At 39.7% G+C, this 18974-nt stretch overlaps 2 protein-coding genes across 4 annotated transcripts in view; both read right to left on the reverse strand.

The window, feature by feature from the left end:
- vill (villin-like) overlaps positions 1 to 12190 on the reverse strand; it is a 12812-nt gene extending 622 nt beyond the window's left edge. The window contains exons 1-20 of one of the 2 annotated variants that reach the window (XM_067577783.1): positions 12000 to 12190; positions 10740 to 10778; positions 7982 to 8065; positions 7749 to 7823; positions 7393 to 7592; positions 6923 to 7031; positions 6474 to 6584; positions 4981 to 5186; positions 4797 to 4875; positions 4583 to 4681; positions 4232 to 4385; positions 4007 to 4107; positions 3717 to 3854; positions 3435 to 3593; positions 2991 to 3170; positions 2717 to 2862; positions 2065 to 2209; positions 978 to 1166; positions 581 to 649; positions 85 to 420 (exon numbers count right to left, since the gene is read on the reverse strand). In XM_067577783.1, coding sequence (XP_067433884.1) covers positions 85 to 420; positions 581 to 649; positions 978 to 1166; positions 2065 to 2209; positions 2717 to 2862; positions 2991 to 3170; positions 3435 to 3593; positions 3717 to 3854; positions 4007 to 4107; positions 4232 to 4385; positions 4583 to 4681; positions 4797 to 4875; positions 4981 to 5186; positions 6474 to 6584; positions 6923 to 7031; positions 7393 to 7592; positions 7749 to 7823; positions 7982 to 8065; positions 10740 to 10778; positions 12000 to 12047 — 2667 coding nt within the window. In that variant the 5' untranslated portion in view covers positions 12048 to 12190. The remainder of the gene's footprint in view (positions 1 to 84; positions 421 to 580; positions 650 to 977; positions 1167 to 2064; positions 2210 to 2716; positions 2863 to 2990; positions 3171 to 3434; positions 3594 to 3716; positions 3855 to 4006; positions 4108 to 4231; positions 4386 to 4582; positions 4682 to 4796; positions 4876 to 4980; positions 5187 to 6473; positions 6585 to 6922; positions 7032 to 7392; positions 7593 to 7748; positions 7824 to 7981; positions 8066 to 10739; positions 10779 to 11999) is intronic. The other variant, XM_067577784.1, reaches the window with a different exon arrangement.
- Positions 12191 to 13683: 1493 nt separating this feature from the next.
- ctdspla (CTD (carboxy-terminal domain, RNA polymerase II, polypeptide A) small phosphatase-like a) overlaps positions 13684 to 18974 on the reverse strand; it is a 31694-nt gene continuing 26403 nt past the window's right edge. For both annotated transcript variants that reach the window (XM_067577585.1, XM_067577584.1), the window contains 4 exons: positions 16801 to 16857; positions 15827 to 15919; positions 15558 to 15743; positions 13684 to 14860 (listed from right to left, as the gene is read on the reverse strand). In XM_067577585.1, the coding sequence (XP_067433686.1) occupies positions 14735 to 14860; positions 15558 to 15743; positions 15827 to 15919; positions 16801 to 16857 (462 nt within the window). In that variant the 3' untranslated portion in view covers positions 13684 to 14734. The remainder of the gene's footprint in view (positions 14861 to 15557; positions 15744 to 15826; positions 15920 to 16800; positions 16858 to 18974) is intronic.

Raw genomic sequence — 18974 nt, forward strand, 5'->3', positions numbered from 1 at the left:
CATTCACACGATTAATAATACCCATCACATAATTAGATTGTTGCTTTTGTGCCATTTGCACCAGAGCCATAAAGCTGCACCCACCTCCCTTTGGCTTGGGTCCACTCCCTGGGGCAGATCACTGGGAGACTTGTTGATGAGGATGTCAGGGTTCAGATACATCTCAGAGCCTCCAGGAGAGGGGGACACAGTTCTGCCAGCTGGGGACGATGGAGTAAGGCTAGAGGAAGGGGAAAAGGTCATGGACACAGAAGGCTGTGACCTTTGGGTAGACGGGCTATTGGGAGTAGAAGGTCTGGGGGACAGGTCACCTCCATAAACCCTGTAGCCTGGAGAGGAGCTCCTGGGGCCCCCTGGAGCCCTGTAACCACCCCCACCCATCCCAGCAGGGCTCTTATTCAGATTACTGTTGTTCAGGTCCTGCAGATATGACAAATGAGCTTGTGAAATCATATTTCTGGCAGATTTTGTTAAAGAGTCACAGATTAGTGACATATTACAGACATTAGTAGTTATTAAAAATGTGATATTAGTACATTTAGTCAATTAGTAGTAGGATTAGTGTTAGTCAATCACTTACAACAGTGATCTGTGAGAGAGATGCATCATCACTCAGCTTTTTTTTCATCTCCTCATAGGAGTTGCCTCCCTGTTGAGAAGATCAAGTCAGCCAGGATTGAAAATTAGTGAGCATGCAGAGTCTTCATCATCTTCAAACAATCCACGAAATCATCCACATGTGACTGTATATTCTTCCTAATTTATGAGATGATTTGTTCTCAAGATTATTCACAGTATTCATGTGACATTGTGTTCATTCATACCAGTGTGGCTCTGTTCTACAGTCACTAGACTCACAAAGATGGACATGCTGATGTGATGGACTATTGATTTGAAATGCTTTCACCATGCTGCATTATTGTATTGAAAGCACTCCACTGCCTCCCAGTGAGATCAGAGAGAGCCTATAAACTCACACTCCACTTATGAGGATCCCATGCATGGAACCAGCCGGTGAAGGTGGGAGGCTCGTGTCCCTCTTTGACAAAGATGATGGGTGTGTCGGGGTCGCGGCCTGCTGGGTGGGTCCTCAGGTATTCCTGGGCACTGTTCCACGCCTCCTTGGTCTCATGCTGGTTGGCTAGGTTTCCAACCCAGAAGAAAATCTGAGGTGATATTGAGAAAGAAAACAAGAGGAACTAATTTGAAGAACTTCAAATTAAGAAAATGAATAAACATCTACTCCTCAGCTGACAGTTCAATTGTTTAAGTGCTTACTTGTTGACTGACATTTCAACTTTTAAGTGCTGTCATACAGCTCACAGTTAACTGCTCGCTGCTAACTACTTTAAACTTCCATACAAACTGACAATTTCTCTGCCTACATGGCTTTAAACTTACTTACTGTACATTTAAATTGATTTCACCTGCTTTTAACTCTTAATCTTCAACAGACAACTGCTTTAAAGAAATTGTTTAACATTTTAGGTGATATGAAAACATAAGTGTAAAAAGTAAAGAATAAGCTGTTTCCCCCCGTTTCCATTCTTATGTTAAGCTAAGCTAACTGCCTCCTGGCTGTACTGTAGCTTCATATTTAACTGAGAGATATGAATCTTCTCACCATTTTTTTATATCTCTATGTTTGACCACTCCTTGAAATCCCTGTTTTTATTCTATTTTCTGTGTATCTTGTTCTCTTTATCTCTATTTCTCTATGCTGAAATATGTATGCTGAAATTGCAGCTATATTTCATGGTACTGCATTTTATGAAGAACCTTGTAACTCTGGTTTTGAAAGGTGCTGTTAATATAAAGTTTTATTACTTCCTTACTAACTTAAGGCTAACTTTCAGCAAGAATAGAAGCATATTTTCCAAAATGTCAACCTCTTTACAGTGCAGCTGCAATTTTCAGCATGAGCGAGCACACTTAAATTGTCTTCAGAAAATGTGGCCCTTGTTAATTTCTTTACATATTTTTTTTTGCTGTTTTATTTCATAAATTTCAATTCCCAGTTCCAAGGCCCTAGCAGAGGATGGTTGAGGCCCCTTGACCTCTCACCTCCTCCCAGGTGTCCAGCAGCATCACATCCTCCTCGTCCAGGTCACTCTGGGCGAAGTCATCCACCTCTGTCATCCGAAACTGACCCGTCTGATTGGAGCATTCAAACAGCCGGGGACTGTGAGGAGGCTCCTCTCTCTGCAGTCTGAAACAACACAGAGCTGACCGTCATTACAAATGTATAATCTGATCTGTGTGTGTGTGTGTGTGTGTGTGTGTGTGTGTGTGTGTGTGTGTGTGTGTGCGTGCATGCTTTATTTCATTAGCTTCAGATGACATTGGGCATATTCCTGTGACCTTGATGTAAAAATAATCCATGCAGATTTAAATGTAAGCTTATTAATGTTTCAAAATATGATTAATGAGCCTTTTGGACGCATTCTGAAAACAAATCCTTGTTTGTGGGTTATTGTTAATGGTTATATTTTTGCTTTCATGCAACATGGCCAATAGCAGGGAGGGAAAATGAACAGGGAGGATGTCAGTTTAGCATCTGGCTGCTGAAGTGTTACTGAGTGAGAGATCCTACAAAGCGGATGTGTTGTTACGCATGAAATCAAGTTTCTCCTGAGATTTCTAGGTCGTCACAATAAGGCATAAAAAGCATAAAAGCCCAATTCAAAGGAGTGATGTTGCAGCTGTCTGTGTTTACCTCTTGTCACTGGCATAGGGAGCCTTTCCTCCCAGAGCTACCCAGAATTCAGTTGGCTCCTGGTTCTCCATCACCACCTGCTTGTCCTGCCTGGAAAGCACATCAGACATGGCTCTTCCCATCTCCCTCTCATCCCCGCTGCAGCCCTGGAAGCAGACATCAAACGAACATGGATTTGTGTGACAGTGCAAACACACAAACATAAATGCACATTTTTAATCTTTTAAGGGAGTTCAGGTCAGCCTGTTATACTGTCCCATAACAAAATGCGTACCTTTCCATACCACAGGTAGCCTATGTTATCAGTCTTCAGCACGAAAACATCGTTGGTGTTGAGAGATGACGCCCTCGCTATCACTTCAATGGCCTTGGTGTTCAGCTCACTGGTCCCTCTCACCTGGAAGAGCCTGGCATCGCTCTCAGGGTTGACCACACCGGGTCGTCCTGTGCCACCCTGTAGGGAAACACACACACACACAGGTATACATAAAATGCACACACATGCAAATCAACAACATCCAGTTCTTGCAACTTTCATTAAATTGTTGCTTTGATGAGTGCAGTTTTAGTAATATTGTCACCAAGTAGGATTAATATCTTTATGGCTTCTTGAAGGACAACTTACCCCTTGAGAAATAATAACATTTTCTTATACTATTGTAGCAATAAAAGATTTTTTGGGTAAACATAAATTAATTTTCAGTGAGAAAAATCACACCTCAAAGATGACAAGTTTGCCTTTGAAAATGGCCATGAAATGGCGAGGCTCCTTTCCCATGACCACTCTGACCATGACCGGGGCTCCATTGTACTGGTTATCAACATTGACAGCCTGGTAGGCACATGCTGTGACCTCATCTTTAGTGGCATGACGGCCCTGGTGTAAGTAAGACAAAACAGCTCTTCGTTTTTAGTGTATCCAGAAACAGAGAGAGATGGCTTTCAATCAAAATTATATTTTCAAAAAGCTGAAAAATTATTTATTTGTGACGATACTGACCTGCCACATGTAGAGTATGTATTGCTGCTGGTTTGCTCTTTGATAGCTGTACAGCACCAAATAGCAATCTCCTCCATAGAACTGTCCATATGTACTTGGATTTACTTCAGCCAGCTCCAAGTTCTCAATGCGCCACACCTGACACAGACATGATCAACAGAAATTTAAAATATTTTTAATGTTTTTGCTTTCATTTGGAAATGAGTGTTGATAGTAAGGTTAAAAAGTCTGCCTTGTGTGTTTATCTTTATTTTGACATAGTCTATATAATGCTGCATTTAACACCGCACCTTAACATCTCCAGAGGCGTCGTCCACCATTCGCTGCTGTGCTGCCAGTTCAGGGCGAGCGTGAAGCTCCATCACATCAAACTTCACTTGGTCTACCTTTGCTGGAGGGACGATGATCATATGAAAATTACTTATTTGAATACACAGCTGTCAGAGAAGTTAATTTAAAGTTAATTTAAATATGTTATCTGACTCAGGTTTAAATAAGTGTTACGCAGAGGTTACCTATCTTTCCCACGCTGTAGGTGGTACCCAGACCCTGCGTTTGGCCTCTATCTCTCCAGGACTTGAACAAGTGTTTGAACATCGCCGACTCACCACCCTCGGCCATCACCTCCACTCTGGTGCTGGAGGGGTAATTCTTGGCTTTGATATAGCCCTGGTAGAGAAGATAAGTGGACAAAGAGCATCTTTCATAACTTTGATTAATTATTACTATTTAGCTTGGTGACCCTGGCAAAAGAGAATATTTTGTGAAGTTCTATATGTAGAAGTCTTTTCAGGAAACTGAGATTTAGCTGCCTTATGTAGAGTAAGGACTGGTCTGTACTGCCTTTCTTCATCCAGTATACTCACCACTGCCCTGTTCAGAGCTTCTTTCCGCTCTTCCTTGGAGGCCTGTTTGCCTTTCCACACCATCACACTAGAACCTCCCTGGTCTGCAATATAACAGTCCTGACAAAGAGATGAGAGAAAAAGAGATAATACAGAAAAATTTAAAAAAGAGATACAACCCATGTTCTATAAAACAGTGTCTATGGAACATGTTTAAAGGATAAAAGCTATTTACAGAGGAGTGAAGCAGGTCTTGCGTTAGAGGCTGCGTAGCCACCTCTTGAACCACTAGATTCCCACTGTTTTCAAAAACACTGAGGAGAAACACAAGAAAAAAAACAATATATCATATTATGAATAGCCAGACAAATCCCCAGCATGTTGTGGATGTGAGCAATGGATCAATAAAGTGTTCTTACTGGTAGAGCCGGACAGTGGTGTTCTGCACATGGTCGGGTTTGTCATCGGGAACGGCCTCCTTCAGCGGCCCGTGTCTCTGGCCGAGCACCGCCGTCATGATTTTCATCAGCTCTGGTGAGTCTTTCTCATCTGCTCCCTCCACAACACCGATCTGAGCACGACCAGCTCTCTCTCTGTCCCGGATGTCCTGAGCCAACAAGACTGCCTGGAAAAGGAGAGGAGAGGAGAAAACAGACACATTTTAAAACAATTACATTTTACAGACTGATAAACTTACAACAGATGATTGCTTTGAGATCATTAGACATCCACAAGACGGAAAGACTGACTTCATTACTAAGACTGAGAGATTATATAAATATGGATGGATTGGATGATATACTCAGCCGTCTGTGGTGCTTCGGAAATCCTACCTCCAACTTCCTTCCCCTTCTCTGTTTTATGCTTTGCATTATAAGTGTAATATGTAGAGCAAAAATTTTTCTGTTCTTACTTTTCAATGACTATGTGTGTACATGATTGCTTTTTACTTTCCCTGATTTCATTTTGAATGAATTGCTATTGCATTGGGTTACATATTAGAAGAACACATTAGATTAGAATATTACAGCTTTTATAGTAATGCAAAATTTCCCATTCCTATGTGGTAAAATTCAATTCTAAATTGTGTCTTTTCACATAAAATTAAGATTTTATATGTCCACTTGGATACATGTGACTCTTTGCGGTGGTGTAAAGAAACTAAATACATTCACTCAAGTACTGTACTTAGGTACAGTTTTGTGGTATTTTTCCATATAATACTACTTAAACAATGGAGGACAATACTGTAGCTTTTACTCCACTACAGTACATTTATCTCATATCCAGTGGTGGAATCTTACTGAGTAAATTTAATCAAATACTGTACTTAAGTACAATTTTGAGGTGCTTGTACTTGACTATTTCCATTTTATGCTACTTTTTCTACTCCACTATAATTTGAAGACAAATATTATACTTTTCACTCAACTACATTTATTTCACAGCTACTGTTACTTTGTTACTTTGCAGATTCAGATTATTAATACTAAATATAATAAACTAGACATTCTGAGGTATTTTTAAAATTAGTCGCACCTTTACCAGCTGTGACATTAATGCTGCCTACACATAAATGCATGAAGAATTAGAATTCAATAAAATAATATATATTATTCTGAAATGGACCATTCTGTATAATGACTACTTTTACTTTTGGTACTTCATGCATAATTTGATACCAATACTTCTGCACTGTTGTAATATCATACTCAATAGTATGTAAAGTTTTTGCAATTTGCTCCACTACGACCAGCTTCAAACCTTAAAATGCTGCTTTAATACATCAGTTGTAATGATCAAGTAATATAACAATATTATAAGAATGTAAAAGGAGCCATTCTGTATAATGATTACCTTCATTATTTCTACTTTAAATGTTCTTTTTGAAGCATTCAGAGTGGAAGATTACCTTGAGCTTCTCTCTCCTGTTGCTATGGGCTCCGTTCCACTGCACTATGGCTTTCCCCATATCCAGCAGGAATATATCGCCATTGTTAAAGCTGTTCCATGACACCTCCACCTGCACACATATACACAAAAAACTTTAACAAGCCAGATGGAAATGATTGACCATTTTTCAAATGAACAGTAAATGCTGTCATAAAATCAATAAAAAATGATAAACAGCTACTGTTAACATATGAAAATATCAATTAAAGACCACACAATTATAGCACCCCTTTGGCAATTATCACCCACTTTGACAGCTATGACAACAAATGTGCCATAATTTGTTTAAGAGGGAGTGCCAGCTCCCCTTGTAGTGTGGCTGTGTGAAGTCTGTGATAGCTCCGGTGGGAGACACAGAGCAGACAGCGTGAATCCCTGTCATAGCCCCACATATTCTACTCTGCATACCTCTGACGCTGTGACATGTTTCCTCCCTTTGACATGCAGCAATCGCAAGACATTGTAGGCATTGGTGTCAACGTGGTGGAAACCTGAGGCCACTCCACCCTTTTTGTAGCTGTGGACAGAGGCTGGCGTTAGGTGTACATTACAGGATCAAAGTTCAAATGTAATAAAACAAGCAGGCCGGAGACAGAATAGCACCTAAGAACATTTCTTGTGTTGTTGATTTAGACCTCAGGGTTACCTAACAAAATGAAAACTTGAAGGTTAATAACCAGAGTGAGAGGAAAATAGTGTTTTTCTTTGCTAAGCCTCAACAAAACAAGTGTAATTTGTGCCATAATGATTTCATACAGACGGATTAGTGGGGTAAACCATGTCTCATGTCTCATTACAACATAATCTGTGTGACAACCCTTCTTTATTTGGTCACCACCCTGTTTTACTTCACATACAAGCCCTGTTCTTTGACTCACATCAGGCCATTTTTAAAGTAGCTCCTGAATCGGGGCGACTCATTTCCCTGCACCTCCCTGTGCTGGACCGGCCTACCACCCAGGTACTCGTCCAGCTGGGTGACGTAGATGGCTGCTGCACCTTGCTCATCCTGAGAAGATGTGTTTCCTATCCAGTAGTGGATGTCAGCTGTCTGTCCTGAGCCCTTGTTCTGACTTATCTGGTGGTATGCATTAAAAAAAAACCACAGAAGCAGAAACAGCACTCAGATGCAGATACACGCTTGCAAACATCATACAGGCATGCATAAATCACATGCCTGCATTTATGTTGAGCCAGTGAAGCCTCTTGGGAAATCAGCCTGTGTTGTACTCACATGAAGAACAATGTAACAGTCTCCCTCAAAGAAGTTACCAAAGCCTTGGGCTGGAACAGGCACCATCTGCATGTTCTGAGTAGGAGAACAACAACAATTGAAATTGAAATCCTATGAAATCCTCCACAAATAATACGATTTGAGCATGCCACACCCTACTTGAAGTAGAGCAAATAAAATGCCTAAATACACAATAGCGTGGATTGCATGATGTTTATTTAAGGCTGACTCACATTGATGGTCCATATCTGCAGGCCTGGCTTCTGGCTGACATTTCTAAATGCGTCTTTATTGTCATCGTTCATCATTCTGGTGAACTGAAACAAACATATAAAGCAGAAAACAATGAGATTTGCTATTGTTTCGAACATGCATTGAACACTGTTTTATCTCAGGCTTTGAGATATTTAAAAATCCCCTCCAGACATGTTTTAAGAAAAAATACTCTTTGAAGTAGCTTTGAATAATAATTTGTTTCTGATACACACACACACACACACACACACACACACACACACACACACACACACAAATCAGTTACCTTGTTAAAATCCTTAAAATGACATCTACGCCTTTTCCCTCATTAAAAAAATCTATGAATATGCTGGACACAAAGTCTCCTACTTCAATGTAAAATTTATTCTCAGTGTTTGTGCGCTCACCGGAGGCTTCAAATTTCATCACACTTGTGTAAGTTGTATGCTGGACCACGACTGGCTTCCTAACTAGTTGTGATGTCACAAATCATGTTTGTACTGTAGATACACGCCTTAAAATCAGATTTTCAGTGAGCACAGTGAAACTTTCCTCCTTCAGCAGATAAATGTAAAATCAGCCTTCTAGGGTCAAACTCTGCACATACATCATTCTGCACCGTGAAGCTCAAACATCCAAGTGAAAAATAATCAAGGAGGGTGAGCAAAACACAGAAAATTAGAGGAATACTTAGTGATGTCTATGACTGACTATAAGAACTTTTGGTCATTGGTGGAACATGACTAAGTACATTTACTCAAGTGCTTTGGGTAAATGATTTGAATATTTCTTCCACAGAACTTTATGGCCACACATGATTAGATATGTGTTTGAATCTTAAATAGCTCATTATAAAACACATATTTAATAGCAACCTCTCCAAAGTACTCAAACAGAAACTATTGCATTTCTGAGACCTCCTCAAGTTCCATATCGTTTCACTGGAAACAGATGGCTGTAAAACAACAAGTGAACCATTTCAAAAGATTGCATCTCTGACAGCGAGACACCTCTAATCCCCTTAATGAGTGTCAGCTTGCCGCCATAGCAACATACAAGTTCTGCAATCAGCGGTGCTCACAGCCTCTTGACTCAGATATCGGAAACAACAGCACTGATAAGCAAATACAGTGTATCACCAGCTGAGCCAAGAATATAGGCTTAATAGTGACAGGCTGTGAGGAAACGGGCTTGTCGGGATGTTATACTGCTTGTAACATAACATGAATGCAAATGCATGCATGCATGATGCGGTTGTCAAATAGCTGGAGGAACTGTTGTTGCAGTTACTCTCCAGAGAAATAACCAGGCCTCATATACTGTGTGCTGCCTCAGACTCCAATATTTGCTCCAGCTAGAGGGATAAAATATCACTGGACAGTGATTGATGGACTGGGTGGTGTGAGGTAAAGTGAGACAGATCAGGTCACCACCAGGAAGTTAAACACACCCTTAATTAAGATTATCAAGGACTCTGGTATTTATGTTATCAGATGAAGAGCAAACAAAGGAAGGGGTTGAGATTGAAATAAAATGATAGGGCTGGGGCCAACATTTCAAAATCCTACTTAATTTGGCTGCTGTTTTATGGGAGGAATGAGAGACAAAGATTGAGTCATCCAGCAATGATTTTTACAATTTCCTACGTTTTATATAATATATAAAGAGCTGCCGTTCTATCATGAAACCAAATTGAAAAGCAGCCCAATTCAGAAACTCTGTTAATGTGATGTACTGTTCTGATAATCTTCTGTATTATGAGTAATATTGTGTTACGTGTCCTGATTGTTAAATTCTGTTTCGTCATTGCAGGTGAAACTTATCTCTGGTTAAGTAACATATTATGTTTACTATTACAAATAAATCAAATAAACATTTAAATGGTACAGTAATTACCTCACAAACCTCCAAAATGTTACTGTAACATTTTTTTTTTGAAGATGAAAGAACTGTTGACCAGTTATATGGGTAAAATAAGGGGACACACCCTGCAGGCATGTCTAGTCAACATATGAAACAGTAACATAGCAATATTACTCAGTACACATACAGTATAATACTGGACAGTGTGTGACAGAACAAATATGACCAACTATCAAGTGTCTTTATGTGTGGCCCTATTCTAAATTTAACATGCAGGATCAGATTTTCAGCTGATATATTTGTGATAAAAGTTTATTATCTTGTTCAGTTTCCCACAAAAAAATGTAAAATCTGGACGGAGAGGAGGATCTCTCTCCACTCCTTTACTTAAATGAATGAATTTGATTTAATTGACCACTTAAAAGGTGTTGCTTGGTTACCAGCGGTTAAAGACATTCACTGTGGTTGAAACTCCCTGTTGTGAATGGAAAAAGAACCAGCGTATGCTCTGCAATCTGATCCTGGTCAAAAATAAATGTGCAAATAGTTTCTGAAAAGATAAATTGAAGGCCAGCGTTGCTTCCATTAATGCAGCAGGAAAGACTGGTTCCACTTCAATTAACCTGCGGTGACCATTGACTCAGCGTGTACAATGAGTTTTGTTAATGCTGTAGATACATCCTTCCAGATAATAAGAAATGCTTCCAAACTGTATATAAAACCTGTTTTAAAAACCTTTTTAACACTTATGATGCTAAAGATGTTCTTTACAAGTTTCAGTGATTCAGGTAAAACAAATAAATAGACAGTTTGTGGCACAAACTGAAAATAATTCAGTCTGATACGTCATGAAAATAACAGTATAAAACTTACCTTTTGTTGCGTCTGGCGGAATGAAGGCCTGTCTGTCTCCTACAAAATGTGAAGGTAGATTAGTGAGATGATGTCTTTATGTAATGAAGTATTGCGAGCGTTTCCTCCTCTGTGGAAGCTGGAGTGTGTGTGTCAGAGAGGGCTGGGTGTGTTTATCTCCACTCCCAGGTTTGAACACACCTGCAATTTCCTGTCTTGATATTTACAATCCCACTGACAGTACACACACGCCTCCTCTCATATGTTTCCCCTCCAAAAAAAAAACAATCTGGAGGTTCTGGCATGATTTTAAGGTGAATGAAGTTAAAATTTTATTTTCCCAGAAAAGGACGGAGCCAGAAGTGCAAATACATCACAAAGTCGAAAGATACTTTGGAAAATCATCTACAATTGCCAGATTGAGATGGATTTGAGCCTCACTCGAGGTCGTGATTGTTCGTGAAGTAGCCAGCCAGAGTTGTGTTTATGTTCGACTGAGCCCCTCACCAGCACAGCGGGCATTACAGGGGCCACTTGACACCAATTATTCATTTCACAACTGTTACAACTAGCAGATGGGAGAATTGAACTCAAGGAGCTCAGAGTGGTATTGGAAAGGAATCAGAGGCTTTCTGTGGCTAAATCTCTCATTCTGTGCCCACTCACACAGACACTCAAGGAGGAACGCTTGACATTATTGAAGGTTTACAGCTCTGGGCTTTGATCTCCCAACGGAGAAGGAATTGGCAGCTTGTGTTTACACTTGTTTCCTAAACGTGGAAATGTATTAACACGCTGTATCCAAAGTGATTTGCACACTTTCTGAAGTATTAGAAATATGGAAAGCCTTTTTTTTTGCAGCTTGGATGTTAATCATTAGTCCAAAACTGACTTGTATGAAGTGATACAAGAGAAATAAATTGTGGGTTAGTTGCTTTTAAAGCTAATGACAACCTTAAGTTTCAAGTCACTGACAGATCTCGCAAATGTTGACTGCTGTGTGCTTTAACAGTTGTTCAATAAAGACTCTAGTATTCCCCCTAGCTTCTGCTTGCACCCATAAACACTTACAAACTGTGTTAAAAATCTGTAAACTTCCTCTGTTGCGCATTGCATGAATCCCTGCTGATGTTCTCTGTTCAGGGATAAATCTATTACACTTGTCTTCGTCTTATATAGTTCAATCCCTGCCAGTAAGTCTGAAGAACAGATTGTTACATAACTAACCTGGTTTTCTTATAAACCAACAGCTTCCAGTGACAGATTGAACATTTTTCTTACCTTTGGCCATGGCTTTTCATTTTTAGATTCAATCCTGGACTCCATCATGAAAATATGATCATTTCAGTGATGTGGTGAACTTCAGTACACGCATATCGGAGGCACAAGTGGAAAATTAAGAGAAAAAACCCACAAGAAGTCTTCAGGCTTGAACAATAGGCCCTGTAATGCCTAATCCAGCACTGCAGTTAAAGTGGCCGCTACGTAAGCGGAAGCTAAAAGTTCACATCAACATATCACATGAAGCTGAGCTCCTCTTGGTTGTACATTAACCATTTTATATCCATAAAATTAATGCACCTGCAGACCAGTAAACCCTGCAGACAATCGAGCCTCAGAGTTTGAAGAGAAGCTCAGCAGCGTCCCTCTTAAGTTTTAATGTTCAATTCATGTTCAAAATGTCCCTGAATAGAAAGTTTGTAAGTCTCAATGTACTTACAGCTGCCTCTCAGCATTTGTTGACTGAGTTTCAGATAAAGTTGTTGTTTTATTAACCTGCTGAATGAAATCTGACATTGACATTGCTCTTGTGTTGCCATTTTTTTTTCCAAACTGTGATTACTGACACTGCAGTTCAACAGTCTCTCTGAAACAATTCATAACTTCAATAACATGAAAGACCAGAAGAAAATAGAAATGAGAAATGTTAAAAAACTTAAACCAGTTTAGAAAACAATCTCACCACAGGGTCCATTTAGTAGCTGTTCTGGAGCTTTCAATCACCCCTGAGCTTTTTCAGCTGTAATAAATTTTATCTGTTCTGTTTCTTTATTTCAACTGTTTATCTTATTTAATTGTTGAGTGTAAGTTTATTATTATTATTATTATTATTATATATCACATGATCATGTCCAGTAGGTGTCATTTAATTGTAGATTGTGTTGTTTTAAGACAAAGTGCTCAGAAAAACTATGAAATATGAGCATCTAAAATTACATGACTCCTGACAAAACAGCTACTTAATGGACTTTACTGTGAGATTGTTTTCTCAACTCCGAGGTCAAGAATGCTTTGAACCTCAAACTTAAAGGACGGATTCACAATTTTTTCAAGTCCATCTTAAAACAACAGTCAGGTGTCCATATGAACACTGAAAGAGGTTTTCCTCGCTTTAATATCGTTAGTCATATCGTGTGGATATCTGCCATTTACAATCTTTTTAAAAAAGACTGTAACGTTGAAAGATATCTACTTGATTTGAATCATTTGGACGGCTGAAGCTTCATATTAGCTTAAGATAAAATTGTTAATACATTTTTGCACAGGAAGAGGACTGTGGACTTTGGCCCCCATCACTTATCTTGCAAGTACATTATGAAAGGATCTAATGGTCAGTATGGACAGGAGGAATGATGACAGCAAGAAAAACATACTTCAGTGTTCATTTGGGCACCTGACTGTTGTTTTAAGACAGACTTGAAAAATTGTGAACCTGAAAATTTAAGATAAAATTCCCCTTTAGATACAAAATGCAAACTAAAATATTACAAAATCTAATTCTTATTAACAGTCTTATTATTGATATATCTGTCAATTATTTTCTCAATTAATTAATTGTTTAGTTTACAAAATGTCAGAAAATAGTGAAAAATGTCAATCACAGTTTCCCAATGCTGAACGTGACATTGTCCAGTCCAACAGTCCAGAGATATTTCAGCTCCAGCAGAAAGTCATTCAACAAAACTGACAGTGTGCAAACCTGCAACTTTAATAATGTTGTACAGTACGATTTCAACAGCATTCTTTACAATGCACCCAACACCCTTTTTCCCCAATAAATAGAATTTCATATAATCTAAGCTAATCATTATATTTTCCTCAAACGTTTAACATTTATTGGTGGACGGTGATGTCATCACAAAGGTTTCATCTCTTTTCAATAATAAAGTGGGGTTTCAATGTCTTGAAGGATCATCGATTTACAGTCACTGTCAAGGATCAAATCACATTGAATTGTACAAATCTTTGGTAAATTTAACAATTCAATGTTACTAAACTCAAACGTAAAGAATCATTCAGGTCTAACAGGCTAGTTGGATCACTTTTTTTTTTTTTTTTTTTAGGAATTATTCTCTTCTGTTTTCTTCAAATCAAATCACAATTATCAATTTCCACTTCAATTTTTAAGATTTAGTTTATATGCTTTTGGAGATCTGAGTAAAATATGCAGCATAAAAATGTGCACCCCATACCTGACACAACAAAATCAGCACAGTAATGAAGGCACTTCATTCTGTAAGAGAAGATAAATCACAGTTGTTTGAACGAAAGGTCAGACGAGAAACAACAGCCTGCATAGCACAGCTCAACACAACAAACAAAAGGTCACCCATTCTCGGAAAAAAAAAAAACAACAAAAAAATCTTCGTTCTGTGTGTTTGATTATTTTTGGTAACTAAAATATTACTTGATAGAATAGTAAAACCTCCTCTCTCTGATAGAAAAATTACTTTATGTATGTCTTGCTTTTAGAAACATATAGTATGTACATACAGTAATATAATCTTTTGTCAGTAGGAGTCCTGTACAAAGAGTCCAAGAGTCCAGAGATGGTTATTCTCTCTAGATCAGATAATGACCAGATCATTTGCCTGAAGTTCCCCGATTGGGAGCCGCGTTGGGACCCCCAGAGTCGGCCGGAGGACGGGAGCCGTGCTGCAGGGCCGTGGCAGCGAGGTGAGGCCTCTGTGCAGTTGGGGGCTGAGGCAGGAAGGGCCAGCTGGAGCCGCCGTCTGCTACCTGTTCCTCAGGCTCTGTAACAGACTGTAAACGTCCTCCTCCTTACTGAGGCCCTCAAACAGAGGAATCAGGTCAAGCAGCTCCGTGTCCGTCATGTCGTCAAACCAGGACTGCACCGGGACCTGTGCAGAGGGAAAGAAGAGATCAGAGAGAGATTTAATTGATCTGATCGGGGGTAAACTGCAGATGACAGTCGGTGCTTATGTATTGCAGTATAGGTGAGGAGGTTGTATAAGTTTTCTGTAAATAATTAATGGAGAAAATGCATCAAAGCATGTAGAGTGGCAGCTCCACTGAGTTAACTTCTCCACAGACACATAAAAGTGGGAACACTGCCTCTGGCTCAACGCTGTTTCTAAAACAACACTGCAGATTAAAACTGTGACAGTGTCTCACTGATGTAATAATTTATCATCATGATAAAGTTTATAACTAACTTATTTCTGTACTACGAGTGTATTTTGACCCACTTTTTGGCCGTGATTTTGGGGATCCAAAACCACATCATCCTGCATAAAATCTCAATGACATTACGTATTTATTCACTGGCAGATTTAAAAACATCCAGAAATTTTCCATTTTAGGGGTCATGTGATTCTGGGATTCTGGACATATGGCAATTCCCAGACCCCGACAAGACCAATAGAAACTCCCCAGATTTTAATTTTCAACACAAATGTGAACTGAAGCGCTATGATTCCTCAGTTATTCCTCAACTAATTAATGTCAGGTCCCTAAATGCAACATCCAGCCTCGCCTCATCTATTTAGGACCATCATGTCATAGACAAAAACGACATCAATAAGAGGAATGACTTACTGCATTCTCCGGGTGGAAGATGTAGGAGGCAGGTGAGTTGTCTATGATGATGACTTTACTGAGCTCTCGGCCCAGCCGGCTGAGGTCTTTGACGTAGTTTCCTCTGTGGAAAACACAGGATTCCCTGAAGAGCCGGGCACGAAACACCCCCCACTGGTCCAGCAGGTCTGCCACAGGATCAGCATACTGAAAAAAACAAACACATCAGTTTAATACAGTCTGTGGCAAAGCTTTGAATGTCATCTTGGTGTTATAACCCGGGAACCAACCTTAGCTAAGCTTGCTGTGAAGAGGACACATTCAAAGAGCTCCCCCATCTTCTGGAGGAACTCGTCCACATGGGGCCTCTTCAGCACGTACACCTGAAATGAGGACACATGCTGTTAAATGTTCTGACACTTTTCTACAGACTGACACTCATTATCTGAAACATTCTGCCAAAAAGTAGCCAAATTCAGACAGTTTTATTAAGTTCTTGTAAGCCAAAATTATGCACATTTTAAACAGTCCCTTCAGAGGTCCTTTTATGGCTCCTAGTGTTTTGAGAACTTTGGCTTCTTTTGTAAAACTAGAAACTGGATTTGAAGAAAAAAAAGTAAGGCATCAACAGTATCAAGTGTCATTTTGGTATTGGAGACAAGACACAGCTATCATATCAGCAGTAGTATCAAAATTTAAATCAATACACAGCCCTACACAACAGCATATATTATATTCTTATATTCCATCTCCGTCCTCTTCAGTCCGTGGAATAGTTGCTGCCCCCAAGTGCAAGTAATCAAGCATAGGCCAAGGCAGACACAGAAAGCCTATCCTGGATTACTTGAACCAGGTTACAGCTACAGTGTGGCTGCTTCAAAGAGGATGCAAACTTCAACATAAATGCATAGCAGGAACAAAAGGGCACCATGCAGTTGTGTGAGTACAGCCTCTGTTTCTTTCTATTTGTGGTCAATTCTATCTCTCGCTAGCACATCTCCACTCAGTGAAGCATCTCCTCAGAGCTCTCAGCAGCATCTTCCAACACGCCTTGTGAAAGTTGTTTACCCGGTGACACAGTCACGTCACAGCTCATCTGTCTTTACAGCGAGCAAGGACTCCAAAGTCACAGAGAATGAAAACAGAGAGGGAGGAGCGTAGGAGCAGTCCCACTTTGACGTAGCTGTGAGGTATTAGAGAATGATATATACTAAAGAGAGCCCTTATAAATCAAGCCCACTTCAGGTATTTCATATAACAGTACCTGATGAACAGTCCCATCAATCTCCACTGGAACGATGAAGTCTGCATTGCTAATTGGCTGTAGACAAAGACACAAACAAAGACGTTAAAACTTGTGTTATTTTTTGCTAAACAGCACAATATGAGGAGGCAGCTGCCAAATCACATGCACAGATTTGTTTAAAAAAGGAAAAAAAATCTCCTCTAAGGTGCCCCGGGCAAACCAGGGAGGCTTTAAGCTTAATGTAGTTCCCTCTGCTCCAGCGCTCAGTATCTCAGTGTTAAATAAAAACTAGAGGAGGGACTCCGGGGAGAAACCTGGAAGATGAACAAGATGACAGACGGGGGAACGCGGACGTTGTTTTCTCAACGTGACTTGTGTCATTTTTTTTTTTTTTAAAGCAAGAAGGGGAAAGGAGAGGGTGCAGAAGGCAGAGGAAGATAGACGCTGGAGGCATGTGGGCGGAAGACAAGTGGAGGGTGTAAAAGACGAGGATGAAAGGATTAGGTGGGAGGCACGGCAGTGTCATTTTTTGAAAAGGGAGAGAAAGAAAAATAGGTGACAGAGTGACAGGGGAAAAAAATGTTTCTCTTTGTTTTGAGAATGGTTTTGAGAAGCACAAAGGGAGCTTTTCTGTGAGAACTCGCTGTCACCTGTTTGGATAATTTATTGTGCAGACAGACATGAACAGAGAATTACTTAAAAGTATCATTTTATGAGCTTGAATTGACTGTAATTCATCCGCCAATATTTAATGAACACAAGTGGATCTGCACAATTATTTTTAAGATGACTTTGGACTTTTTGGATGATTTTATAATTAATTTTTAATTTACCGATATCCTCCGGACATTTGACATTTTTTATTCAGCTGCCCTTGAATATAAACCTGCCACATCCCCAATGATTGTACTGTATGTGCAAATTCAGTTGCCTTCCAGCATAAAACCACAGTTAGAAGGTACAGTTCAATGCCAGCCAGCAGAGGGGGTGTTTGCTGTAGGAATATTAAACACATCAGTTCGACTTTTCACATGACACCTGTATAATTAGTCTAATTTGACCATTACAGTAGCGACAGTGAAGCAGTACCAGAAATATTGGATTTTTTCTCTACGTGATGCAAGAGTGAGTAAATCCACACAATCAAAACCTGCAGATCGCTCACGAGTCACATGTGGCTGCTTCTATAGATCAGTTTCGTAATATTCTGCACTGGTTAATGTTTACACCAGAGAACATAAAGACATGTAGCCTCGTCCGTCTAAAAACAGAGCCAATAATGATCCTAACAGGCAGAGGAAAGAACAAACAGGCAGGCGGCGTCGGTCCTACTTTCACACAGAGAAAGAGAAAGAGAAAGAGGAGAGAGACACAGATGGAGGAGAAGATGCAGGGACAGACTTGGCCTCTGTCTTTTTGCTCTTCTGCTGAATCACTCCATCATCTGAAGACTGAGCGCACAACAGCTGCTCATCGCACTGCTCTGTAACGGGCCCCGATCCAAGACGGAGAGAGATATGGAAATGGAGGAATGAGGGAGGAGAATGTACTTGTATGTGTAAGAGAAATGGATGTCGAAACAGTGAGAGCGATGAAGTGAACGCGTGAGATGAAGGAGTGTTTGTTTTATGGATTGCTGTTGAACCAGCTTTGGGAACTTCTTCACCTGCTGATCCAGTGTTTCCTCCACATACTGTACAAACTGTTACACTTCACTATTTGGTGTTATTGTCTAAACCTACCTCCCAAAAACACATCGTTACAGTACATTTATACACACATATCAGAAAGGACATACCTTATGAGCTCATTCTCACCTTCTTTTAAATCTCTTCTTAAAACATTTTTATTGATTGGACTTATATAATAAATATAATTCTTAGTTGTTTTTATTCATGTACGTATATCCTTTTTATTGACAGTGTCATTTTGTTTTTAAAGGAATAGTTAAACTTTCAGTAAAATATGTTCATTTGCTTTCTTGCAGAGAGTTAGATGAGATGACTGATACATTTCTCATGTGTGTACGGTAAATATTAAGCCACCTGCAGCAGCCGGTTAGCTTTCCACAAAGACTGGAAATGGGGAAACCACTAGCTTGCCTGTCCAAAGCTAACAAAAAACAGCCTACCAGCATCTCTAAACCGTATAATTTATATGGTTTAGAGGTGCTGGTAGGCTGTTTAACACTT

Source organism: Thunnus thynnus, chromosome 21, assembly GCF_963924715.1.
Source record: "Thunnus thynnus chromosome 21, fThuThy2.1, whole genome shotgun sequence".
Lineage (NCBI taxonomy): Eukaryota > Metazoa > Chordata > Actinopteri > Scombriformes > Scombridae > Thunnus > Thunnus thynnus.